The sequence below is a fragment of the Condylura cristata genome, unplaced genomic scaffold (genome assembly GCF_000260355.1).
Source record: "Condylura cristata isolate star-nosed mole 26May11 unplaced genomic scaffold, ConCri1.0 scaffold00006, whole genome shotgun sequence".
Lineage (NCBI taxonomy): Eukaryota > Metazoa > Chordata > Mammalia > Eulipotyphla > Talpidae > Condylura > Condylura cristata.
Window position 1 is genome coordinate 38,557,745 of NW_004567107.1, and position 26,228 is coordinate 38,583,972.

Consider the following 26,228-nt stretch of genomic DNA (forward strand, 5'->3'; position numbering starts at 1 on the left):
TGGTATACAAGATTTATGGTTTCTAGGATGTTCGCACACAGGTAACCTTCAAACCTGAAATTAGCTATTGCCTGCAAGCTTTTCCCCACTGCTGTTATATGGTCTTTTAAAAACTTGTCAGTGTTAATACTACTTCAAACTCATAAATTTGTTAGCTACCTGGGCTTCCACGAAACAGGGTCATCAAATCAATTCCTATGGGTATAAAGTAAGGGGGACATTTGGGGAAGTTCTTTTTTTAACTTGAAAAAAGTTCATGTAAGCACTTAAATTTTTAACCCACCAAATCGGTATTTAGTGTGACCTCTGGGTCTCTTTCTGACCTAAACCTTTGGGTTTAGAATCAAGAAACTGAACTCAGTGAAACACCTGAGATGATAATTCTGTCTCCCCACCACCCACACACCACATCTGCAACAATTACACCCTCATAGCCTATCACACCCAAATCACTGTTGGTATGGACAGTGCCTCCCTAAACCAAACCTGGCTGGTCTAAGGCTATTTTGGCTCCAGCAATTGTTGGCGCCCATGACTGCTTATAGTCTAATCAGCAAGGCATTTTATAGGGAGTCAGCGCTCAACCTAGTAAATTAATGTGCAGCCACTACTCTTTAATAGGATCTGTTGTAGAGATTAGGCCAGGAATTCCCTGATGGCTCATATTCTTGGTGGAAGTATGTTGAAAGCTTCAACAGTATTACTAACCCTTCCCAATCCTCTACCCCACCCCCTCTACTCCCACACCTCCTGCCACTCCCCAATACAAATTTTTTTAAACCTATTAAAACTATAGAACTTTTAAAACTACAGAACATACTAGTACACTTCACAGGACTAAATTCCCACCCAAATTCAAGAATATAAAGAAAACCTTTCTAGGGAGAGAAACTTGAGTTACTGTGGGGATTTGATCATCTCCCCTGCAATCCCACGCTTATCTTGCAGAGATAAATGGTTGGCTGTCACCTTTTGTGAGTGTACAAAGAAAATGATCAAAAGTTAAACAGATGTAGGCAAAAGTCCTAGCAAATGGAATCAATCCCCCAGAGGGGTGGTGTAAAAATTCACTGGCCTCTGGCCTTTGAGAACCTCAAAAATAGTATTATGTGTGTATGGGGGGTGGGAGTGAACTGTTTACTGGGAAAGTGAAGGGAAAGTGAATTCCTAAATACATTAGGGATCCCTATGACCCCCCCACCCCTCAAGGAATCTTGCTGGCATTTACAAGAGTATGAGTGCATTTCTTTCTCTGTACCTCAGCTCCTTCCTTAACACTTAACACCTGGCATCTCCTACCTAAATTTCTAGATCCCACCTCCCTGCCCAAACCAGGACCCATCTTTTGTATGCAGCATCCATGTTTGGTTCATAATACAGTAAGTCCTCATCTAACACAGATAGGTTCTTGGAAATTGTGATTTTAAGCAAAACTAGGTATAATGAAAACCAGGTCTAGAAAAACACCCTTTGCTCAGTGTTGCCCAGGATTCGTTTTTCTCATCAACATTATAACAAATCAAGTTGAGGACCTGCTGCACTAGCTACCATTTACTTAGCATCCACTGCCACTCCAGGTATCCTTCTTCATTTTGTTCAGTCCCCACTCAGTGCTAGAGGTGTGCACACTATAAGCCCTATGGATAAGCTGATTCCTAGTGTGGGCTATCTGCCTTTTCTCCCCGGCAAGAATCCCTGACTGGCATGTTATGTCTACAGGACAGTCCCACCCTTGGTGACACTGCCTCATTGCACACGCCCTCAAACCGAAAGGTGCCCATAGAGAGTTGCACAGTCCAAAACTCAGTCCAGAATTTTCAAGTTTCACTGACTCTTGAAAGGAGACAGTGAGTTTTGATCACTTCAATGGCCCCTGAGGGATCTGCAATGTTACCTGCCCATTAAGGTTATAGCTTTGCAGTCCTAAAAGGTGCTGCCACATTTCAGGATGAAAACTCCTCTTCATCAATAACTGGCAGCAGTTCTGAAAAATCTCAACAGCCACTGTTGCCTTAGCAAAGTATGCCTTTCATCTCACCAGAGAGGGGAAGCAACAGCATCCTGTTCATATTTCTGGAACTCAGGGAATTCTTAATTACTTGCATGCTTTCTCATCAAGACTGGAACACGCACGTAAACATTTGTATTCCCTACAACAAGGTGAAGTTGTTCATGAAAATGGACTGAAGAATTACATTCATTTTCTTAGGCAGGCTATTAAATGGGGTACTACATTACAAATGCCATTTCCTCCCCACTAACACCTCACTGCAAACATCTCCTTCTTAGGTGTGCTGGATAAACTTTATAAACTGTCTTTTCCAGAATGTCCCTGAAAAAAACAGACCTGCTCTCCCACAATGTCAGCACCCCCCAGCACAACCTAAAGATCTTTAGAAAGGGGCCTCTTGCCAGCTCAGTCAGGATTCCCAGGGTGGAGGAAGGGAGTGTGAAACGGCAGGGAAGTTTCTCTGATGGGATGAGTCTCCGGCGCGGAACCTCAGGGAAACCACAGCCATTACTCAGGCCAGACAGCTGCCAGGGAAGCAGCTCTGCCTAAGAACAGAAGCTAAAATAGAGGTGGGAGGGCTGTGTTCCATTACTAAGCCCTGGAGTATTCACTCCCAAGTCCGTCCATACTTCAAGAATGTTAAAACCCTGTAGTCAAAACCCAGCTTACTTATAACTTAAAATAATCCACTGTGTCAAAGGAGAAACTTGACAAATGAAGATACAGAAGAAAAGGAACGAGTGACAGGTCAGATAATACCAGAGTAGAAAGCATTCATCACTATCTGGCGGTGGCTCCTTCCAAAATCCCTTGTCTATTCTCAATTGAAAAGAACTTTTACTTACAACTACAGAAAGCACTGATTAAAGGGGAAAATGAAGATTTGCTCTTCAAAGAGATGTCAGTTTGTCTCTCACACGCAAACCTGTAACTCTGCATCAAGTAGAGACGTGGTTTGAAACAAGGAAAACACTATTGCATACAATAGAAACGAATGCCTCCAAGGTAACAGATCCAAGGCAGGGTTTAAGGCAGTTTCCCCTACTTCGCGACTTAACCTCAAGCTCAAGCGGTTTTAGAGAACAGAGCATAGGATCCAGGAAGCCTGGAGGCCAACAGCCACCCTCGGCCCAGGAGTCTTACCGCCGCGGGGCAGAATCCACCGATAGCGCATCGGGGAAGCCCACCACGCGCTTCCACGCTAGGTCCTTGAGACCCTCCTCCCAACCGGGCACACGCCAGAATCCACTTACACGGGGCCAACCTGACAGCTCCCGCCGCGGTAGAAACCCGCGATCTCTCCGCACCGGCATCTCGGGCTCCAGTCCCTCGCGGGCGCGCCGGTCCCAAACTCCGCAGCTCTCGCTCCGCGCCGGCCGTCAGTGCTCAGACCTGCAGCGGCGGCGGCCCGGGAGCCGGTCCGCGGCGACCCACCCCTTTGTCCCTCCTCCCGCGGCCGCGGCGTCGACCCGCCCCCCCGTCGGAGCGCAGCGCCACTGAGCCGCGACTGGCCCGGGAAACTCTCAAATGGGCCGCTACCACCCCCGCGCGATCCGGGGGAGGGCTTCCCGGCGCCTGGCCCCAAGGCCCCAAGGCCCGCCGCGTCAGGCGCGACTCCCAGCCTGGAGCGGCAGGGGTTGGTGGCAGCAGAGGGACTGGGAAGGCCGAGCGTCCTCGCACCAGCTTCCGCAACCTCCCCCTCGCCGGCCCGCACGATGGTTCGCTCCGCAGCGCGCACTGGGGAGAGCAGGTCCAGCTCCCAACGCGCGCTTCGGGAAGCGCAGCAAGTTGTGCGCGCGGGTTTAAATTGGGGGACTCGCCTGCTCTAGCCATTCTACAGAAGGTCGCAACCCGAACACAGTCTTTGGAGAGGTTGGCGGAGGCTCACTCCGGCAGCGCTTTCCTTCCTTTGAGAAGGGAAGAACCAAAACCCCCTAAGTTTCTGTCCTGCCTGCAAACCCGCCCTGCCAGCCAGTACACACCGGGCTTTGTACCCCTCATTTCTCGGCTCACCAACGGACTACCCCAGTTCCGAGCGTATAAAATGTTTGTGTACAATAATAAAACATGAATTTTGAGGAAAATATACTATAGGTTATCTGCTCTGCACTTTCCCAATAAAAACATCGAAATTCCTGTCGTCAGCTTAGAAAGACTATCAGTTCACAAATGCTTACCCACAGGGTTCATCCAATTCAACTCAGGGCAAGCTATGTACAAATAGCTGTGCAAAGTAAGTTTCTCTATTTAAGGGGCGTGTAAATTATTTGGAGACGCAAAAACAGACTGATTAAACTTAAACGCTGGACCTGAAATCTACGGAACATGTAAGAGAAAAAAAGTGGGACCCAACCTGCTGCCTTCAAATGAAAAGCAGAACAGCCCAGAATCACAAATAGAAGGTAAAAGGTAAAAAGGTAAAAAAGTCTGTTCAACCAGCTGTGGAGATATAGATGCTGTGATCTCTCCCAAGAGTTGCTTCACTTCCTGCCTAATCAAAACAAGTTTGGCAGTTTAGGTGGAAAAACAAGTCCAGCAGATGCCTCTCAGAAAGTGTTAGACTTCTGGCATCCTTTCAAGTATCTAAATGCAAGCCTCTAAATAAACAACACCATGAGTAACTTTTCTCACTTCCCTTGAAGTCTTTAAAGACATTTGGTAGTATTTCTGAGGTAAGGTGTTACGCTTCTTATCTTAGCAAAAAAATGTTTCCTGAACGAGGCTGTGCTGACTAATAATAACATCATTTGTGAACTAGTCACACCTTAGTGATGTGAGCTTGTACAATAACATTTAAAAAGGAAGAAAGGAATACAGAACACTGCAATTCGATCTGGTTAATGATTCTCTTTTTCTCTTTACAGCTGCCCAGTTCATGATAACCACTTACCACCTGTGGGAATTTAATAAATTTAAATCTAAATGAACTAAATATTATAGGGAAATGAAAATTTCAGTTTCATAGTTACACGAGTTACATTTCCAGTGTTCCGTTGGTAGCCAGAGTTAACAGCTACTATATTGACCAGCAAAGATATGGACTATTTCCATTATCATAGAAAATTCTGTTGGACTACACCACTCCAAATGATGACTCACATACTAAAAATACTTCTTTTGGCACAGTGCCTGACATATAGCAAGCACTTAATGACTGTTGAAGAAAGATGATTCAACTGATACAGTAGCATTGCTGGTGGCAGTAAAAGTAAGTATAACTCTTTGGAGAAAACAACTGATAGTATGTATTTTGGGGACTGCATCTGTGAACCCCACTCCTAGATTTGTTTCCCCTAAGAACTTCTATATAAGTAATTACAGAACACCCCTATCAAGCCAGAAACACCCTGATCCCACCCCCAGTCCCCAGGAAGCCTTTTAAGCAGGTGTCTCAGGAAGCTCAGTCTATTACAGCAGACAAACAGTAAATAATGGAAACTATGTAAATGCTGAGATTCCTGGCAGGCTCAGGGTGGTCTAGGGGCTTTCAGGAGTTCCAAGCCCAGGCCACAGGGAGGTTTCAGGAGAGCTTTCCAAAGAAGGAACTGCTTATGCTTTCTAAAGGATGGATAGGAATGAATTTGTGAGACAAAAAGAGCAGAATCGACTTTGCAAATGAAAGGAATAATAATTCCTAAGGAATGATAGGGATAGGAAGGGCAGGCTTACTCTGGAGGTGTCCAGAAGTGAAGGTGTCCAGGCAAACAGGCTATATTCTTTGTGAACAAGTGAAAGTGGGATCAAATTGACCCTTTGTAAAGATCTCCCTGTGGGCTTCATGAAAGATGGATTTGGCAGGTGAAAGTTGGGTAAGGCATGTAAAAAATGCACTTGTGTGGATCTGATAAGAGATGAGGTCACTATAAAGTTAGGCAGACAAAAGGAAGAGAATTCAAGAAAAATTAAGGAAGCAGAATCAGCAGACTGATTAGATTTGAGGAAATGAGTCTAAAGGGATTCTCGGGCTTCTAACTTATTTAGCTAAGTAGATGATGGCGTCTTCACCAAATAGAGAACACAGAAGGGGAACATATCTTGGAAGGGGCCTGTAGAAGGATGAAGAATTTAGTTAGGAACTGAGTTTCAAGGGCTCAGAATCCTCCAGGTGGAGGTGTCTACTATGTGCTAGGCACTGGTTAGTACTTGGGTAGAGATTTGTTATGAAGGGATTAAGAAAGTTGAAGTCATAGAGTAACAGAGTGGTCCCCAGGAAAAGTCTCCCTGCTCCACCTCTGGAACCTCCCCTTTTCCTGGACATTACCCCGTTACAATAAGAGCGGCTAAGACTATTCAGAGATATGATGTAGACTGAGACAAGGAGGGTTAAGGATACCATCTATCCTTTAGAATGCCAATGTTTAGGGAGTAAGCTGGAATTGCCAGAACAGAGACCAAAGAGGAACTGCCAGAAAGGAAAGGAAAAAACCCTCTGGAGCAAACATTCCAAAACTCAAGGGATGACTGAATTTCAAGGAGGGAAGAATAGGCAACAACATGGAACTTTGAGGAGGTTGATTAAGATAAAAACTGATGACACTCACTTACTGAGCAGAGGCCCCAGGAATGATAGGAAGGGGAGGCTTGCTCTGGAGGTGCCCAGAAGTGAGGGTGTCCAGGCATACACGCTATGTTCTTTGTGAACAAGTGAAAATGGGATCAAATTGACATTTTATAAAGGGTTTAAATGAAAAGACAAGCCTGTTTAAATGAAAAGACGGGACTGGAGGTTAGATCAAAGGTGCTGGAGGTTCAGCAGCTCTTCCTGTTATGCCCATGAAAATAAGGCAAGATGGAAGCCATCAATGTTCACAGGGAGAGGGCTATTAAACCACAGCTTAGGGCCCTCCCTAGTGGCACAATGGGTTAAAGTGCAGCTTCATGAAGCTCTCAGCATCCACTTTGGCATGAGTTCAACCCCCGGCCAGGGAGGTGAACCACATGGCATGGCAAACCTCTCCTATCTCACCCGCTGCTCCCCTCAACAGTATACTTTGTAGATCTGCCTGTTCTGCTCCCAGCTCTGCCTCTGATGAATCCTCTCACTGCATCTGTACTCTGTCCTGGACCCCAGTTCTGTATGCATAAATAAATAAATCTTTAAAAAAAGAAACAAAAACTACAGCTTAATTGGCACAGCAAGCCATCATTTAAAACTGTAGCAAGGTGGACCTCCCTAGTGGCACAGGGGTTAAGTCCCAGCACTATCAAGTCACTGCAGCATGAGCTGGTATGAATTTGCTCCCAGGCCAAGGAGCTAACCCACATGGCACAGTAGTCCTCTCCTGTCTTCCCCGCTGCTCCCCTCAACAATGTGTACAGTGTGTTTCAGTCATTTGCCTGTCTTGCTCCCCACTCTGTCTCTTGTGAATCTACTCAACCCTACCCTACACCTCTGGCCTACACCCAAATTCTTGTATGTGCAGATAAATAAAAATAAATCTTAAAAAAAATAAAATTATAACAAGGAATTCCATATAGTAGAAGAATAACAATATAATCATCAATGATACAGAACATAAAAAGGAAAGATACAAAAAATTATAAAAAAGAACATAAACCTTAGTATCTATGGTGACAACAATGAATAATGTATAAAAGAATTAGAAATTATATAGGAACTTAAACGAATTGGTCAAAAAAAACCACAAATAAATGTGATAAATCAGGTTTCCTCAAGGTTGTTAAGATTTGGGGATATATAAACACATATACAAAAATGCACATACATCACATATTTGCAATATGGTTGTAAAGTATTATTAAATGGAAGCAAAGGAATCTGACATTGAAAAGTGTACTGGTTAGTGTACTACCTGGTGGTGCAAGGGGTTAAAGCACAGCACTATGAAGCTGTCTGCAGCCACTGAAGCATGAGTTCGATCCCAGCCAGGGAGGTGGCCCACATGGTGTGGTAGACCTCTCCTGTCTCACCTGCTGCTCCCTGCAGCAGTGTATTTCAGTCAATCTGCCTGCCTGCCTGTTCTGTTCTGCTCTGTCTCTAGTGAGTCCTTTCACTCCTCACCCTGCACCTCTGGCCTGTACCCCAGTTCTTGTATGAATAAATAAATAAAATATTTTTAAAAAGAGAAACGTGTAATGGTTAATTGAGCTAAATGTTGGCCAGCACACTGAATGGCATATTGGAATTATATAAACACTTCCCTTATACAGATCTTGAATGCCTACTATGTTAGGAGTAGGTAAAGAGAAGGTAAAGCAAATATGTAACAGGAAGCTCTTACATTGTGGGATGAAGAAGAAGAAGATAAGTACCAAATGATGACAAGGCCCTGAGAATTGCTCAAGTACAAGTATGACTAAGTGCTGAAACTGGAGAGAAAGAGGGTGGGAGAGAGGGCAGGAGGGAGGAAGGGAGGAAGACCTCTATGAGCGAGCACCTTTCCTAAGGCCAGGTGTTCACTGAGAGAAGGTGGCTCCCCAGCACCCAGCAAGAGGTGCACACCAAGAACTCAATCTGCCAGCACCTCAGCCACCAGAACTGTGACAAACAAATGCCTGTCTCTTCAGTCACTCCCCTTGAAGAGCCTGAAGATACAGCCTCTAAGCAAGCAAACTATGCATACCTGAGTGGGCCCTGCTGTCTTCTGCAAGGTCAGCTCATCCTGCATTCTCCCCAGCTCGCTTCCTAGAATCTCACAGGCCTTTCTTTATGGTTGTTGTTCTTGAGACCCTGCCAAGTCATTCCTACCCCAGAGCCTTTGTGTGAGCTTCTCTGCCTAGACCACAGAGCCAGAGCCAGCTTAGATTTCTCTTTTCTGTGGTAAGTAGGAAGCATCCTATGTGTCTATAAGGAAGCCAAGTTTCGGTGTAAAAAAGAGTAAAGTCCAGCTGATGTTCCACTTTCTATGAAACAAAGGTTTCAGAGAACACAGTGCAGGGATATGAAAAAGTGGGGGCAGTGGGTGGTCTGCTTACAGTACTGAGAACAATAGCAGGAAGGGAGAGCAGCCCAAAAAAGCGAAGAAGCTTATTTGCACCTCTCTGTCTTTTCAATGTATTATTATTGTTATTATTGGCAATACATTGGCAGAGATGTTGTTATTACTAGAATGAAACGATGTTAGAGTAACTGCCAAAATGATGAAAACACCAGCGGTCAGTTAGGGAGATTCTCAGGGGATGGTGCTTTATTTGCTTGTTCCTCTGTGCTGCTGGCACAAACCTCAAACCCTATCACCCTCCCTCCCCTAAGTGTACAAACACTACAGTTTTTTCTGGACATGATGGGGTTAGCTGGCCACAAAGTTGAAAAAAACTATTAGCTGTTGTGATTCAGTGTCTGCTGTGGGCTGGCTGAACTGTAGTCAGCAGAGGCCCTGGGCTGGAGCTGGAAGACTTGGGGGTGAAGGGGTGGCTTTTGTCTTCTGGGCTGTCTCCCTTGGCCCACTTAGTGGGATGGTTGGGGTATTCTGAAGCTGGCAGGCAAGGTCAAGGTGAGTAGCCTGGTCAACAGGGGCCAAGGTAGAATATAAGACAACTCCAGGTCTAAAGATTCTAGAAGCACACGAAGACTGAAGAGAGTGGCCTGGTCTAGACAGATTCTGAGGGGAGAGTGCTCTGCTCTATGAAGGAGCCTCCCTACTGCGCTCTGTTTCATTGCGGCTTCTATTATTTCACTACTGTTTACACGCAGGCTATATGAAATCCACTCTCACTTGTCAGGGACATATGCCATGATTTAACCCTCCATTTAAATAAGTAAAAACAGAAATCGTAATGGTTAAAAGCACAGTGTGTGTGCTGAAAATCTTTCAAACACTATTTTAACCCATTTAATGTAAATCTTTACCACCCCTCACCTAAATATTTGGTATTACCGTCCTCTCTTTAGAGAAAGATGAGGAAACTGCAAAAAATGGGTTCAAAGCCTGTTCACTGTTTCCTGGTCTATGTTCACTGGCTCCATGCAATTGCATGGAGTGAGGGGAGAGGTGGGATATTTGTTGTTATTGTCTTTCTTTCAAAACTCGAAAGGCTTTTTGTTGATACAACAACTGAACAAGGCTGTAACCAGGTTTATGACACACTCCTCTGTAACACTAAAAAGGCAAATGCCACAAATGCAGATGCCTTTGACACTATGTGAAGTACTCGTTAATCAGAATCCTTCATTCAAATAGGATTCTAGTGTCACTGAATTTCAGAGCACCCTCTCCCTAATTAAGTACTTTAGGAAAAATATTTTGAAAAGCTACAATGTTCACTAGGTGAAAAAGGCCTTGAGCCCACAGGCAAGGGAGGGAACCTAAGGTGAGAGAGGTCCAGTGGGACAGTCAGATAGGAGTCCTCAAGAGAAACCAGCAGGCCTCTGGCAACAGTGAATTGCTTAAAAGAAAGACTGGCAGAATCCCTAAGAATTCAGCATCCTTGATTAACACAGATTAAAAGTGTTGAAAAGTCACCTTGGTTTATATAAAGCCTTCTCAGACCTGAAAGGAAACAGAAAACATCTGCAAAATGATAGGGCACCATACAAATTTACCTCTTAGAAAACTAAGAAAGCTGGGCCTGGAAAAGATACTTCTTGCAGTTTCAAAAAAAAAAGAACCATTTCTGTTTCCATAGTAGAGCCATCTCAAGTTCTCTGATGATAAAAGTCACATCAGAGAGTCTCAGAAGGAGACTAGGGAATTGGGGTTTTTTAATTGTACCCCCAGGTGAGTCTCATCATCAGGGAGGTTTGGGAAATTCTGCCACAGGCACATTGTTACTGTTCTCAGGTAAGACATTGTTTAGGTGAGAAAAAAATTCTCTATTTGCAAAAGTCTTGTTTTGATTTATAAAAAAGTTCTGATCCAACTGTGATTTGTATTTATTTACATATACATTTGTATACATACATTTGGATTCAACTAGCTTTATATAAATTTATTTACCCACATCATACAGTGGATCATAAAATCAGCTAAAAGCAATGAAAATGATGCCATCTATAGCCCACTACTATTAGTAATTAAATGAGCATCTTTCCAGGGACACCTGTTGTGGGGTCCCTCATCCCCCTTGTCTTGGGAATATTGTCTTGGTGCCCAGCGCTCCTCCTTGTCAGCTGGGTATGGGGTCAGACAAGGGCCTCACACCAAGGGCAGAAGCCATGGATGAGGAACATACTGGGAAACCAGTATCTGCTGAATACAGATATTACATACATCTGTTATTATAAATATTATAGTATTATAGATATTAGGTATTATACATAGATAGTAGAATAGAGATCATATGCTCTGACCTGCAGAACAAGAGCCCCCCCAGGCACTAGGTCCTGCTCACTCCACCCTGGCTCACATCCCCAGTAACTGCTTCCCCCACTTGTGTACCCTCCTACATACTTACCCTACCCTTGTACTTGATGAATACTAGACTGCATTGAGATGTGGGCTCCACTAACTTCCCAGTGTAGCCCTTCTAGGCATCTGGTTGCTTCACATGGACTTTGAATAATCTCTCATCCTGTGCCACTCCCAACTCAGCTGCCCTGTGAGGCAACAATCTATGAACAGAAGGGGCTGTCCGACACATGGTGTACCTCTGGGGCTACACCACACAGGCTCTTTTACTTACTGCTAATTCTACATAAAAATATTACCTGACAGGATCTCCATGATGATGCATGCATGGGTTAAGTCTTGTGCTATCAAGCTATTGCAAGCTATTGTGCCACGAGTGGCATTAGTTCCATCCCAGGCCAGGGAGCTGACCCAATTGGCACAGCAGACCTCTGCTGTCTCACCCACTGCTTCCCTCAATAATGTATTTCAGTCAGTCTGCCTATTCTGCTCCCAACTCTGTCTCTGGTGAAACTTCCCCTCCTAACCCCCCCTCACTCACACACACACACACACATACCCTGCACCTCTGAGCTTTACCCTAGTTCTTATATGCATAAATTTAAAAAAAATAAATTTTTAAAAATTACTTGACTTTTTTCATGTCAATAAAGATTTAGCTCATAATTTCCTAGCTGCATAGTATTCCATTTGCACGACTATATTATAATTTGCTGAATAAGTACCTTTCTTTAAAGTTTTTAATAATACTGGAAGAGAGGACAAGGAAAAAAGCAGATGGATGGAATCTTTGTTTTGCCTAGATAATAAGGAAGCAAGTAGCTTGCAAGACTCAGGCAGAATTCATCCAAAGTGTACAGTATATAAATGAAGATATAGTAACCTGTAAGATGTGTTAAAGGTAAACAGAATAAATGGGGTACTTAGGTAAGTTTTTATACAACTCTGTCAGAACTTATTTCCCAGAGAATAAGAGCTTGCCAAGTTGTACATTCTACACATTAACATCATATAAACAAATGGTCTTCCTACTGCTTTTTCAGAAGCAGTCCTAGTTGTGATGCCCAGTGACCATGTTTTAACCTATCTTTTTTCTGCCTGACCTAGTTTGTCTCTGTGGAACCATCCTCCAGTTACTAAAATGTTTTGAGTTTTTATTCTAGGTCTTGGGAAAGCATTCTTTCTTGTATTTATTCTGCTGAGCCAAAGTCATCTGATCAGGATAATTTGATTTTAACTTATTACAAAGCCTCTTTCAAACTGTGCTGGCAGAGCTAATTACATAAGTAACCAAACTTAAAAATAAATTATGTTTTTTAAAGATTTATTTATTTATGAATACAAAACTGAGGTACATGCCTGAGGTGTAGGGGCAGTGAGAGGATTCATCAGAGACAGAGTGGGGAGCAGAACAGGCAGACTGACCAAGTACATTGCTGAGGGGAGCAATGAGCAAGACAGGAGAGGCCTGCTGTGCCATGTGGGTCATGCCCCTGGCTGTGGCTTGAACTTGTGCTAGTGGCTACGGCTAGCTTCGTAGTACTGTACTTTAATCCATTGTGCCACCAGGGAGGACCCAATTATTATTTTTTAATATCGATAATTCTGTATCCAGTACTAATATCAAATATTAAATAATTATGCTCACATAATAATGTATTTATCCTTTCAAAAATCCATAATTTTCAAGTATCACATTAATTATGATGGGTGCATCCTATTTAGGTTATTTTGTCTAGTCTTACTATACAACCAGATTACCTCTTTGAAATGAAAATTTTGGTTAAAAAGAAGATTGCTGTTATTGTCCACTTAACTAATGACAAGATGATGAAATATCAAAATCAGGACTCCAATGATGACACCCTTCACAACCAAAAGTGACTTGGAAATAAATTCCTTATCTCAACTTCATTGAGTTAGATGGGAATCAAAATATAAAAAGTGTCTGTAGGCTTCCCCACATGGCTACCACAGCAAGTAGGTTCAGGCAGCACATGGAGCACTGCAGTTGCTGATTGCAAATTAGACCCCAATTCCCAGCCAAAGAAGAGTCCTGTCTGTGCAAATTTCCTCAAGCCCGACTGTGTCTCCTCCATAGGTGAATAACCTGAAGCTGACTACTGGCTCCCCAGATGAGACAAATAGGTGGAAGAGAAAGTACTGGAGCAAAAAGCAAGTGGCTGTTGGGTGGAAGTAGGCTAAAAACACACAGAGAAAGTTTTTAAGGTGATAGGACTCTGGGTTTTTAAGCCTCTACTTACCTTTTAATTTTTAGGTTCCAGATTCTCTTAAACATGCAGGAGTATAATTAAATGTATGTTTTGGAACCCAGTGTGAGTATTACTCATCGATGTGCTATACTTAAAATGTCCAGACATCTCAGATTCCCAGAGATAGGCCAGATGACCAACACTTTGTCTTGCTGATTTCATAAGTAATCACACACTTGAGTTTTTTGCTATGAAAACACATTAGAGTATAATTAAAGGAAGCAAAAGCAAGAACACATCAGTTTTATTTTTATTTTTCTTCTTAGATGGTATGCCCAAGTATCCTGCAGGAAATTTTGCAAGAATTGTTCAAGTGAGAAAGTCTTTGTAGCTAAGTATTTGGAGCACCGCTTTAGAGAAAGATACGGAATAATTGTGTGGACACAAGACAAAACTACTTATGTGAAAGTCCTACAACTAGACAATTACATTACTTAAATCCCTAAGTGCTAAAGTCATTCCCAAAAAAATGTACTTACGAGGGTAAGACAAACACACTACTTACAAACGTACAGTCCAGTTTGATAGGAAAGATAAGAATAAGCTGTTTGCACTTAGAAACCTGTGTGTTTACAGGTATTTAACATTTCAACAGTACAAGGAAAACAACATCTTGAAAACTATAGCCCTTTCCCCATTAATTTTATTATTATTATAATTATTATTATTAATTTTACAAAAGTTTATTTTTACATCATTTTGTACATTTTTTCCATCTCAATTGTTTATTATTATTTTAAAGATTTATTTTTATTTGTTTATGCAAATGAGCATTGGGCCGAAAGCCAAGGTGCAGGAGTGAGAGAATTCATCAGAGACAGAGTGGGGAGCAGAACAGGCAGATGGGTGAAGTACACTTCTGAGGGGAGCAGCGGGAGAGACAAGAGAGGTCTGCTGCGCCAGGTGGGTCAGCTACGCCATGACAGCACCACCAGAGAGGCCCGTCCCACTAATGTTAAATGTCTCATATGCTCTAATAGTTTCTTAGCAGTCTCTTTAAACAAAAAGGAGAAAAATGAAATATAAGAGTATTTTATCCAGAAAAATCAAGACTCAGAAATGAAGAGGCTTGGGCTTCTGAGCACCACACCACTGCTTTTCCCAGTGAATACTGAGAAAACAAGGCAGAAACAAAGAAAATTCTAGAAGTCATAAAAAAAAAAACCAAGGGCAAGAGCACCTTGGTGAAATCAGATAGACCTGGGTCTCAACTATGCTGTTCATTAGGATGAACATATAACACTGAACCACAGTTGTGTATGAAAAAATAGTGGGTCATTCAACGTGTTTTCTAAAAAGTTAAAAAAAAAAAAAATGGAGCCCATCCTGGTGGCTCATTGGGTTGGAGCACACACAAGGAAGCTACCAGCAGCCACTGAAACATGAGTTCATTTCCTGTCGAGGGGGCTGGCCCACATGGTGTGGCAAACTTCTCCTGTCTCACCTACTGCTCCCCTCAGCAAGGTCTTTCAATCTTCCAGTTCTGCTCCCCAATCTGTCTCTAATGAACCCTCTCTCACTTCCAACCCCTACGATCTGTACCCCAGTTCTTGTATGCATAAGAAAATAAATCTTTAAAAGTAAATAAATAAAAGGAGATAAGGTGTATTAAAAAAAGAAAGAAAACAAAATCCCCGTTGACATAAAACAAAATGAGCTGGTTTTCTTAAAAGCAGTTTCTCTAAATACAGCAATTTCCAAGGACCCACAGCCTCTGTTAAGTGAGGGCTAGAGTGTATTCGGCTATTTTTAACCTATAAAAATGGCAATTTGCCTGGTTTGGTCTACTGACTGTGATCCTTGGGCAGCTTATCTGAACTCTCAAAACTTCCATTTCTTGAACTGTAACATGGTGTTATGGGTTATATTGTGCCCTCTCAATATATGTTGAAGACCTAAGCCTCATTACCTCAGAAAAGGACCTTCTTTGGAGACAGGGCCTTTACAGAGGTAATCACGTTCAGGTGACTGATGTCTTCAGGGCGGGTCTAATCCAATGTGACTCTTGTCATAGAAAGGGGGAAATTTGGCTCTGTGCCCCCACAATGGTGCGTGTCAATGTACTGCCTGATGTTCTCATGAGCATCTACAACGTGGAGGAGAGAAGCATACAGCCGGCTCCCATTAAGTGTGCTCCTCATTGCCAGCTATGATGATGAAGCAGGGTTACTTTGATGATTTTGAAAGAGCTGGGAAAATTGTTGTGAACCTCACAGCAGGTTAAACAAGTATGGAGTGATCAGCCACAGATTTGATGTGGAACTCAAAGATCTAGAAAAATGGCAGAATAACCTTTGTTAAATGGTTTCATTATACTCACAACTTCAACTGACAATGGGCCATATAGAAGCAAGACAAAAAATACAGGAGGGAAAATCCTGGAATTCTTTTTTTAGGAATATAAAATATATGCACAGGTACAATACCTGAGCGGACTAAAACAAAGGTGTGTGGAGGGGGAAGGGGTGTTACTTGGGACAGAGACACACACCCTTAGAGGGAACACAACCATCTGTTCATAAGCCAAGAAAAGAGGTCTGGAGCAGACCCTCCCTCGTAAACTTCAGCACCTTCATTTCAGACTTAAGAGTCTACAGAATTGTGAGATGATACGTTTTGTTGTTATTAGCCATCAGGTCTATTTTTACTACGGCCCCAGGAAACTCCTATAAATTGGGATTGTAATTGGACCCATACTTCAGAGGGTGGGTGTGAGAATTAAGTTAGACAATGCAGGTCAAAGGCTTAGCAAAGTACCAACCACACTGTAATAAGCACCCAAATAAACAGCTTTCATTGTTATTACTATAAGCTAGTATTTCCTTTCACATTGGAATTACAATGGAATTCTCACCACAACATGGTTAACTTTTCCTCCAGTCTAATGCAGCATCATAGGGCCCTTCGACTTAATCTTTGACCAACATTTTATCTTCATTGTACTAACAACTTCAGCTGACATTACAGATCATACAGAAGCAAGCCAAAAACACAGAAAGGAAAATCTTGGAATTATTTTTCTAGGAATATAAAATAGAAGCACCAATAAAATACCCCAGTGGACCAAAACAAAGCTATGTGTTTGTTGGGGAGTGGAGGGTGCATTTCCACTCAAATATCACCTCACTTAGTCCCCGCAGGCCTCCTGCTCACATCCACTGTGAATGCAGCTCTTTTCACACAGCAATACAATTAAAGATTCTAAATTAGACTCCCAATACCCAGTGATAAGCCTTCATAATCTTCTAAATTTTCCTCAGTGGCAGGCTATACTATGTGTGTTGCTCATTAAGAGGAAGAATCTGGTCCCTTCCTGCTGGCACAAGAAGTTAAAATGCAGCGCTAAAAAGCTAGCCAGCCAAAGCCTCAGCAGGTCAACAGAAGTTCAATCACCAGCCAGGGAAGTGACCCACACGGCACAGCAGACTGCTCCTGTCTCGCCCTCTGCTCCACTCAACAGTGCACTTCATCAATCTGCCTGTTCTGCTCATCACTCTGTCCCTTGTGAATCCTCTCACTGTCCCTTCACAGCTGGCCTATATGCTGCACAAATAAATAAATCTTAAAAAAAAAAAAAAAGAGGAAGCACCCCCTCCCCCCATTCCCACAGGTAGGGAAACTAACAATACATACCTATGAACTAGTCTGTGCTCTAAATCAGCTAATGCAAGTAATTTCTGGGTTAGTGATTCCAAAAGGGTGGTCCTGGAATCAGAATTACTGTCCGCTGAGAGTATTTTAGAAATTCCTGGACTTCACCCTAAACTGCTAGAAACAGAAATTCAGGAGGTCAGACCCAGGGAGAAATTTGTTTTCACGATCCCTTCAGGTTAACTGATTTAGCTAAAGTTTGAGAACTAAAGCTCTGGGTTCACAAAATTTAATATAAGAAGGTCTGGCTATTGGTGTGATCCCCCAACTATTCCTACTGAGGCTCTGAGGATTTCCCCAAGGGGAGAGGGTTCTCCCAGGTGCACAGAAGTAAAAATTGTAAGTTTTCACTTTCAACTCAATTTCCTAAGCCCTATTATGAGTTGAGTCAGTGACAATTCTAAGGTACCTAAGTTACATGATAATGAAAATCCACATCTAGGAAAAGAAGTTCTTCCCAGATGCTCACATGCCTGCTGACAACAAAGAGGCAAAGGTGGTTTTGCCACATCAGAAAAAGGATCACCAAAGTCCCTCAAAGAGGCAAGAAAAAGTCCCTGGCAAATAGTACACTCCAGTCGTGATTTCTCCATTTGTCAAGGGGAGGTGATAATCCTGCTGCATGGAAGGCAGTTGTAAGGTTTAAAAGAGAAATAAGGTATTTAAGAATGCCTAGAAAATTAAGGGAAAATATATAGATGAGGAAAAGTACAATTTTTGAATCAATAAGCAAATTATAAGGAGGGTTTCATGTTCTTTGGATGGTTGCCCATTTATGGTTCTATACAAATTTCAACTATTTTTTTCAATTTCTTTGAAAACTATTATTGGTATTTTGAAGGGAATTTCCTTCAATTTATATATGACATTAGGCAGAATAATCATTGTGATTATGTTGATTTTGATACTCTCCATCCATGAGCATGGGATGTCCTTCCATCTCCTTATGTCACTAAGTCCTTTTATACCACCTTGTAGCTCTTATTGTAATGTCCTTCACTTCCTTAATTCTGAGGTCTTTCATTCTATTTGAGGCAGGTAGTTTTTCTTTTTTTTAAGATTTATTTATTTATGCACATAAGAACTGGGGTATAGGCCAGAAGTGAGGGGAAGGGTTGGTAGTGAAAGGATTCATCAGAGACAGAGAGTGGGGAGCAGAACAGGTGGATTGACTGAAAAACACTACTGAGGGGAGCAGCTGGCAAGACATGAGAGGTCTGTTATGCCATGTGGGTAGCTCCCTGGCCAGGGATGTAACTCATGCTGCAGTGGCTGCAGATAGCTTCATAATGCTGCTACTTAACCCCTTGTACCACTAGGGAGCCCCTGAGGCAGGTAGCTGTAAATGGAGTTCTTTTTTGATTTTCTTTTCTTATTTGTTATTTGTATATAAAAATGCTACAGATTTTTATATATTAATTCTGTATGCTATAACTTTGTAATATTCATCTATTGTTCTAGTAGCTTTTTGATAGTCTTTATTGGTGATACTTTTACTTCTCCAACTCAGATTCCCTTTATCTTCTGGTTTTTAATCTGTTAGCCCTGGCCAAACATGAATGACTAAACTGAACAGAAATGGGACAGTGTGCATTCTTGTCTTGTTTCTAATCTTAAGTGGAAAGCCTTTAGTAATTACCAATAACTATTATATTGTTAGTTAATTTTAGCAAATGGTCTTACTGTGGTACTCCCTTGTTTATAGATGTAGGACCTAAGACTCAGAAACATTCATATATGTGCCCCTTAGCACACAATTAGAAGATAGTAGCATTGGGATTGAAGAATAGCGGTATGCTAGTCATACTCCACTAAACTCCTGCTCTGATAGTAGCTGGAATCTACCCAGGCAGGGGCTGTAAGCTTAAATAGATGGGAATCATGAAACTAGTGAATGAAAAAAAAAAATCCAACCACATACCAGCAAGCCATGAACTGACCTATAATCAGGGGTTAAAGTGAGACTAAGAATAAATATATCCCAGCATCTGTCAAAATAAAATTTAATACCTTGTAAATCTCACTTAATTCATACTTAAAATTGAATCAGTAAATAGATAATGCTCACTCTTAGCTCTCTCACTAAAAGTGTGTACATAATTAATCCTTAGAAAACAGTGTGACTGATGTCTTTATATGCTCAGCAAGTGTTTTCCACCGTTATTTAATTCTACTACTGCAAGATAATGGAAAAAATATGACCCACAAGAATGATCTATAACCTGAGACACTAAAATCGCTCACTAGGCATTTACTCTGAGCCTCAGCATAGTATTCATAAGTAGGACACTACAATTAAATGTTCCTTGATACCAACAATTTCTTTCTCAGTAACATAAAAAAAGGTAAAGTTTGTCCCATCAAACTTTAGATGGAACAAAGCCAGTAACCAGGTCAATGAGAGACAAAAAAGCAAGTACCTGATGAGGCGGGCGGTCCACCGACCCACGTTTGTGTGTTGATGCAGACTCGTGGCAGGAAGTGCTGCGGACGTGCCAGTCCCACTCACAGGGAGACGATAGCAGTGTGGCTCTCCGCACCCTGAAATAGATAGTTCAGTTAGAAATCCAAGTGATCATTCCCAGCAAGGTGAGATCTTGGGATATGTGCTCAAGTTCATATATTGTATGTTCATTTCATTTGCAGCCTTGTTTTCAGTATCTTCAGAGTCCGGAAACCATTACTACAGTCTATTTTAGAACATTTCACTCTGTTAGAAAAGAAATCCTGCTCCTTTTAAAAATCATCTCCAGGGCCACCCTGATGGCACAAGTTTAAAGTCTCAGCACTATCAAGCTATCAACAGCCACTGTACGCATGAGTCTGTTCCGTGGCCAGGGAGGTGGCCCACATGGCACAGCAGACCTCTCCTGTCTTGCCTGCTGCTCCCCTCAGCAGGCAAGAACCACTTTTCGACTCCCCACTCTCTCTGGTAAATGCTCTTACTCCCCACAACACTCAGTCCTTGTATGCATAAGTAAATAAGAGTAAATCTAGAGTATCTAGAGAAAACTTTTAATTGTGAAAAATTACACAACATATAATTTACCATTTTAAAGTAGACAATAGAGAAAGCCTTTACTAAAGGAAATTCATTTTTCAAAGCATTTATAATACTGGCTTACCTTATTTATATGTATGGGTGACCCTTAACCAGAAAAAAAATAGCAAATACTTTTTGTTTTAGCCCTGCATCCCAAGAAAATCCAAGAACTATTCCATCTGGACATTTTAATCCTGTACGTGCCCTTCAAATAGCACAAGGAGGAGGCAGCTTCACGAGGGGCAGAGTCATAGGGGACATGTGCAGTGGGAGGAAGAATGTGGCTTCTCACCAGTTCCAGGCACATTCTTCTGTTTGCGAAACAAAGTCATATTGTGACATCAGTGCAAAATACACCCTACACAATGAAACAGAAATAAAGATAGTGTCGTTTTTATTTGTACAGGCAGGGGACACATTTCCCTTCTCTAAAGAGCAGCAGGAAATGTAGACACTGGTGAAAGCAAGGCTATCTGGACATCCTACAAAGCAAGCAACAGAATTGGAGCCCGCCCATGAGTGGCTTCTGGCTTCTGTTATTACTTCCAAAGATAAATAAATGACCAACAAATCTAGATGGACTTGGTTATGCTTTTGGACTTAGCATGAAATTTTTCAACAGGTATCAGTTCCAAAGACAACGTTTTTATTTCATTGGAACCATTTGCTTTTTAAACTATTTCCCTGCAATTTCTTTTTTTTTTTTCTTTAAAGATTTATTTATTTATGCATACAAGAACTGCCAGTTGTTGAGACGTGGGGTGGGGAGGGGGGGCGGTGAGTGGATTCACCAGCATCAGAGTGGGGAGCAGAAAGGCAGATCTACTGAAATACACTGCTGAGGGGTGCAGTGTGTGGGTCAAGAGAGGTCTGCTATGCCATATGGGTCACCGCGGGGCTGGACAGAATTCATGCTGCCATGGCTGTAGATAGCTTCATAGTGTTGCACTTTAACCCACTGTGCCACCAGGGAGGGCCCATTTCCCTGCATTTCTAAAACATTCTGGTTTTAACTTTCCTTTATAATATTCCTGAGGTTTTCCACATATGTAGGAACCACCAGTAACAATTAGCCATTTCTAAAATACACCGTTATTGATTAGAGCCTCCTCTAAATTAAGAAAAAAAAAAAAACCCTGACAGAAAGAATTAAATTATATTCACGGTTTTCAATAGTATTGACAGATTTCAGGTAACAGGACTTGCATTGGAAAACTGGACTAAATCATAAAAGGTATTTTGTGTTTAGATATAAATTCCTTTTTCAGATGTTTTCCTTCATTTATGGCTACAATGAAATATAGTAAGTACTAGCAAGGTTTTATAAGAACTGGGGTGTAGGCCAGAGGTGCAGTGGGTGAGAGGATTCATCAGAAAGAATGGGGAGCTGAACAGGCAGGTTGACTGAAATACACTACTAAGGGGAGCAGCAGGAGAGATATGAGAGGTCTGCTGTGCCATGTGGGTCAGCTCCTTGGCTAGGGATCAAACTCATGCTCACAGTGGCTGGTGATAGCTTGATAGTGCTGAGATTTAACCCCTGTGCCACTACAGAGGCCCCAGCACTCACAAATTTTTGTTGAGGGCCTACCACTGCTGATGGAGGGGCCATTAGCATCACCTGGACATCCAGTGGGCCTGGCCTAGGCTGAAAGTATCACTCAGAAACTTATTAAAATGCAGCCTCCTAGGCCCCACTATAGGTAGAAAATTAAAACATTCATTTTAACAGAGGGATTCATTCACAGTGTGAAAAATAAGACATCAAGGTGCCTCTGAAGGATTTAATGAGGTTAATCAGCAGGAGACACCTCTCCTAGGAAACCCAGAAAGGAGAGCTTACTACAGATTAGTGAAGGATATGAGTATGTCCAAGCTCAGTGAGAGATATTAATACTGTCAGGTGACAATGATGGCAACAAACAAAAAATGAGGATGTACAAAGCAACATTTCTGTCTAGATATATTTAAAGAAAACAAAGTATTACAGATATAGGAAAATGTTGTCCTACAAGGCCATAATATTTCAGAAGCTTAATGTAAAGTTCTCATTAAAAAAAAAAAAAGGAAGATTCAAATACCCTTCTTAAGGATTACTTTGAAATGAATAATTTGACTTCTGTTTAGCCTGACTTGGGAAGTGAGGAGAAGCAGAGATGGTTCTATTTAGAGTACTTACTTGTTTCAACTGCTGGGAAAGGTTATCTGTCTCCAAAGAGAAATGAATAATTTGGCAATCAGTTTACACATCTGAATCTTGTAAGTTTGTTTAGGGGGAATCCATTAATGAATGATCCTGAGCCAAAAACTAAGAACATCCAGTTGCTGTCTGAGAGCCAAGCACTAGATCATGATGACCCAAAGGAGGCTGAGTTTCATGACTGCAAAATCCAAAGACCAAGCTACAACTAAGGAATAATAAAGAGATAAACCACATAGTAAAGCTCCCCATTATCCAGTTGTGTATGCAGAACAAACATCCCTTATCAATTAGTGTTCCTTTCTTGCTAAACTTAGACTTGGACTGAGGGTCCTCCCTAAGTTAACACTCCAAGTAACCCACCCACTCACTGGTTTTGGCAAGCCACATGAAACCTATTTGGTGTCCTTAACAAAAAAGCCTCCCAGCTCTAAGTTCCTGTCATTCTGGGACAAAAGACCACACTACAGTATTTCCAGTCTCCAGGGAGTACATGAAGAATTACAACTTAGTCACTGCAATGTGTTTTTTATCATCCTTGTGAAGCAACAGTACTCTACTTTTTCAAAAGAAATATCAGTAGCTAACAGATATCTTTAATTGATCCTTGGGGGAGTAACAATGTGTGGCTCATTCAGTTTAAAAATTAAATTCAGTCCATAAATATGCTATCTATCATACAGGCTCTAGGGTTAGAACTCTCCTCAGTTTGTAAAAGAACGAGAGGGACTTCAGAGAAGAAAGTCAGCACGGAGGCCTATGACATTCAGAAAAGAACATCTAAACCTTTCTTCAACATTATATATCAGTGGGACTTCAGAAAGAGATGTGAGATAAAAACTGTTGTTTCAAGAGAAGTCTTCACCTAACCCACAATGTGCACATGCACTTTAATCAGAAAAATATTTTGTATTATAGGGGAGGAAAATGGCACATTTTCAAGAGTTGCAACATATGTAAACCAGGTTAAAAAAATTAAATATCTGGATTAAAAATTAGCTCTAGACACACCCATTACTTCATCATCTTCTTGGTTGTTAAACCAGGAATTTTCTTAGAGTATTGTAACCATGACAATCAGTCTGGGAAAACCACATCCATCAGGAAGAAACAAGTTCTCAATGAAACACTCAATATCTGTTCCTCTATGGCAGAGATGACCCTTTCATCCTTCTAGGCCCCCAAAACCCCCATCTCTGGCCTTTGCTTACCCAGGGTACTGCCAAAGGTTCACATGTCTTCTGCTCTCAGGTAGAAGTTCTCTTTTGTTAAGTGGGGTGATACCAACTGCTGCTTCCAGAATACTCATGTATTTCTTGTACCTCATCTTGTCTATCTTAGAACAAGGCCATGCAAACTTCAGGCACTGTTCAGTGGAAGTAACAGAAGTAATCTCTGCAATACTGGAAGCCGCTTTGCCTTTCGATGCTCCGTGTATCCCTGGCTACAACTATTCAACTCTACAGTGGGGAGGAATAGGGGAGGGCAAACCATAAATATTAATAAATAACGAGAAGCTCATTTAGATTCTGTGGCAACATCAGTATTATGAGGCTAAAGAATTTTAAATAAAGCACTAGTGAAAATGATTTGCAGGATGACTGTGGCTCTAAACACCAGTGAGCTTATGTGCACTCCCCAATTAATCCCCACATAAATCTTTGAGGCCGATAATCCTTCAAATACTAATGGCACAGGAGGTGATTTATCTCAAAGTCTTGTAATAATTGGTCCAAAAAGCCTGTGTGCCTCTGGGTGGACTTAGATCAGAAGCAGATTTGCTCCTTCTACAAATAACTCTTGCTAAAAGGCTGCACTTTGACAAATGAAAGAGTTCTAGTTATCATTTTATAGTAATGCTTTTGTAAATACTATAAACTCCTCATTTGAACCAATACCAAAACAAAAATTAATCAATAGAGAAATAATTCTAGATTTTTTTTCAGATTTTAAAAAATGATTTATTTTTATGTATTTATGCATACAAGGTCTGGGGTATAGGCCAGAGGTGTCCATGTGGGAAGTGGTTTGGGGGTGGGATTGGAGGATTCACCAGATAGAGTGGGGAGCAGATCAGGTAGATCTACTGTAGAAATCTACAGACAGATCTCCACACTGCTGAGGAAGCAGCTCCGAGACAGGAGAGGCCTGCTGCACCATGTGGGTCAGCTCCCTGTGCCAGGGATTGAACTCATATGGTGGTTGGTGATAGCTTGATAGTGCTGTGACTTAAGCCCTTGCACCACCAGGGAAGCCCCAATCGGTTTTCTTCATATATTTAAAAAATACCTCTAGATCTCAATATGGATGACTTCTATTAACATAAAAATAGTTTGGAAATAAAATCTTCCTCTCCCCTTTTTAAGTATGTGTCTCCCCCTTGGCTTGAGGTCCTTTCCTCCTCTATTTCCATCCTAGGGTCCATCCTAGGGTCAGCCTAGTGGGTTATGGGTCATGACCCAGACCAGGTTGACTTTTCTTTTCTGGGATGCAAATATGACATTCACAGAAAAATGCCCTATTCCCATCGGGGTTGCTAACCAGATTCTGGTCATGGCACTGACATTCACATTCCCTACCAGGCAGACAGGGATCTTCACTAGTAGGAAAAAAACAGTACAACAGAATGTGATCCTATCACTCAAGCTTCTGGATCCAGCTCTGCCTAAGCCATAATCATCATGGAAGATCCCAGGTAACAAACTGCCATTTGTGATATTTTTGGATGCATTTCTGTTGCCCTCTAGGAGTTTCAACTTATGCACCTCCCTTATCAACATTTTTATCCCAAAAGGTTTATTTAGTTATGCATACAAGAACTAGGGTACAGGCCAGAGGTGTAGGGGTAAAAAGATTCACCAGAGACAGCATGAGGAGCAGAACAGGTAGATCTACTGAAATATACTGCTGAGGGGAGCAGCAGGTGAGAAAGGAGAGAGAGGTCTGCTGTACCATGTGGAGATTGAACTGTGCTGCAGTGTGCCATCAGAGAAGCCTCTTATAGGTCATTTAGAAAAACCTAGTCTTTGTAATTATATCATCTTCATAACAAATAAGCAAAGTTGAGAAATAAAATCTGAACTATTTCTCCCTTAAATATGAGTCATGTAAGGCTCTTTAACAAAGAAGATCTCAGGTATATATGGTCTCGTAGATGTCAAATAGAAATTTTCTTCCTATTATGATACACCAACAGATTAAGGGAAGATATATATATATATATGTTAAGGATTAAGATATAAACACTTTTGGGCCCTCCCTAGTTAGGGGTTAAAGAACACTGTGAAGCTCCTGCAGCCACTGCAGCACGTTAGATCCCAGCCAGGGAGCTGGCCCACATGGCACAGCAGACCTCTCCTATCTCACCTGTTGCTCCCCTCTGCAGTATATTGCAGTAGATCTGCCTGTTCTGCTCCCCGCTCTGTCTCTGGTGAATCCTCTCAACACCCCCCACCTCTGACCTACACCCCAGTTCTTGTATGCATAAATGAATAAAAATAAATCTAAAAAAAAAAGATGTGAACACGTAGGAAGGTAAATAATTTATTGAAGAAATTACCATTCTTACCATTTACTTTAAAATGTGGATAGGTTCCTGAAGTTTCAAATTGTGAGAATTCATTTACCTTTTAAATTTTAAATTAAATTTTAAATTTACCTTTTAAAGCCTATACTCATAGGCTTTACATTAAAAAGCATCAAAAATTTAAAACCGGCCCTCCCTGGTGGCTCAGCGGGTTAA

At 41.7% G+C, this 26,228-nt stretch overlaps 1 protein-coding gene across 5 annotated transcripts in view; it reads right to left on the minus strand.

Annotated features, from left to right (window-relative positions):
* TJP2 (tight junction protein 2) overlaps nucleotides 1-20,456 on the minus strand; it is an 84,029-nt gene extending 63,573 nt beyond the window's left edge. For 2 of the 5 annotated variants that reach the window (XM_012721547.1, XM_004677612.2), the window contains exon 1: nucleotides 3,265-3,324. In XM_012721547.1, the coding sequence (XP_012577001.1) occupies nucleotides 3,265-3,324 (60 nt within the window). Of the gene's footprint in view, nucleotides 1-3,264; nucleotides 3,362-17,225; nucleotides 17,298-19,663; nucleotides 19,785-20,368 lie in introns of those variants that run through there. The other 3 variants (XM_012721544.1, XM_012721546.1, XM_012721543.1) reach the window with 3 other exon arrangements.
* Between the last annotated feature and the right edge of the window lie 5,772 nt (nucleotides 20,457-26,228).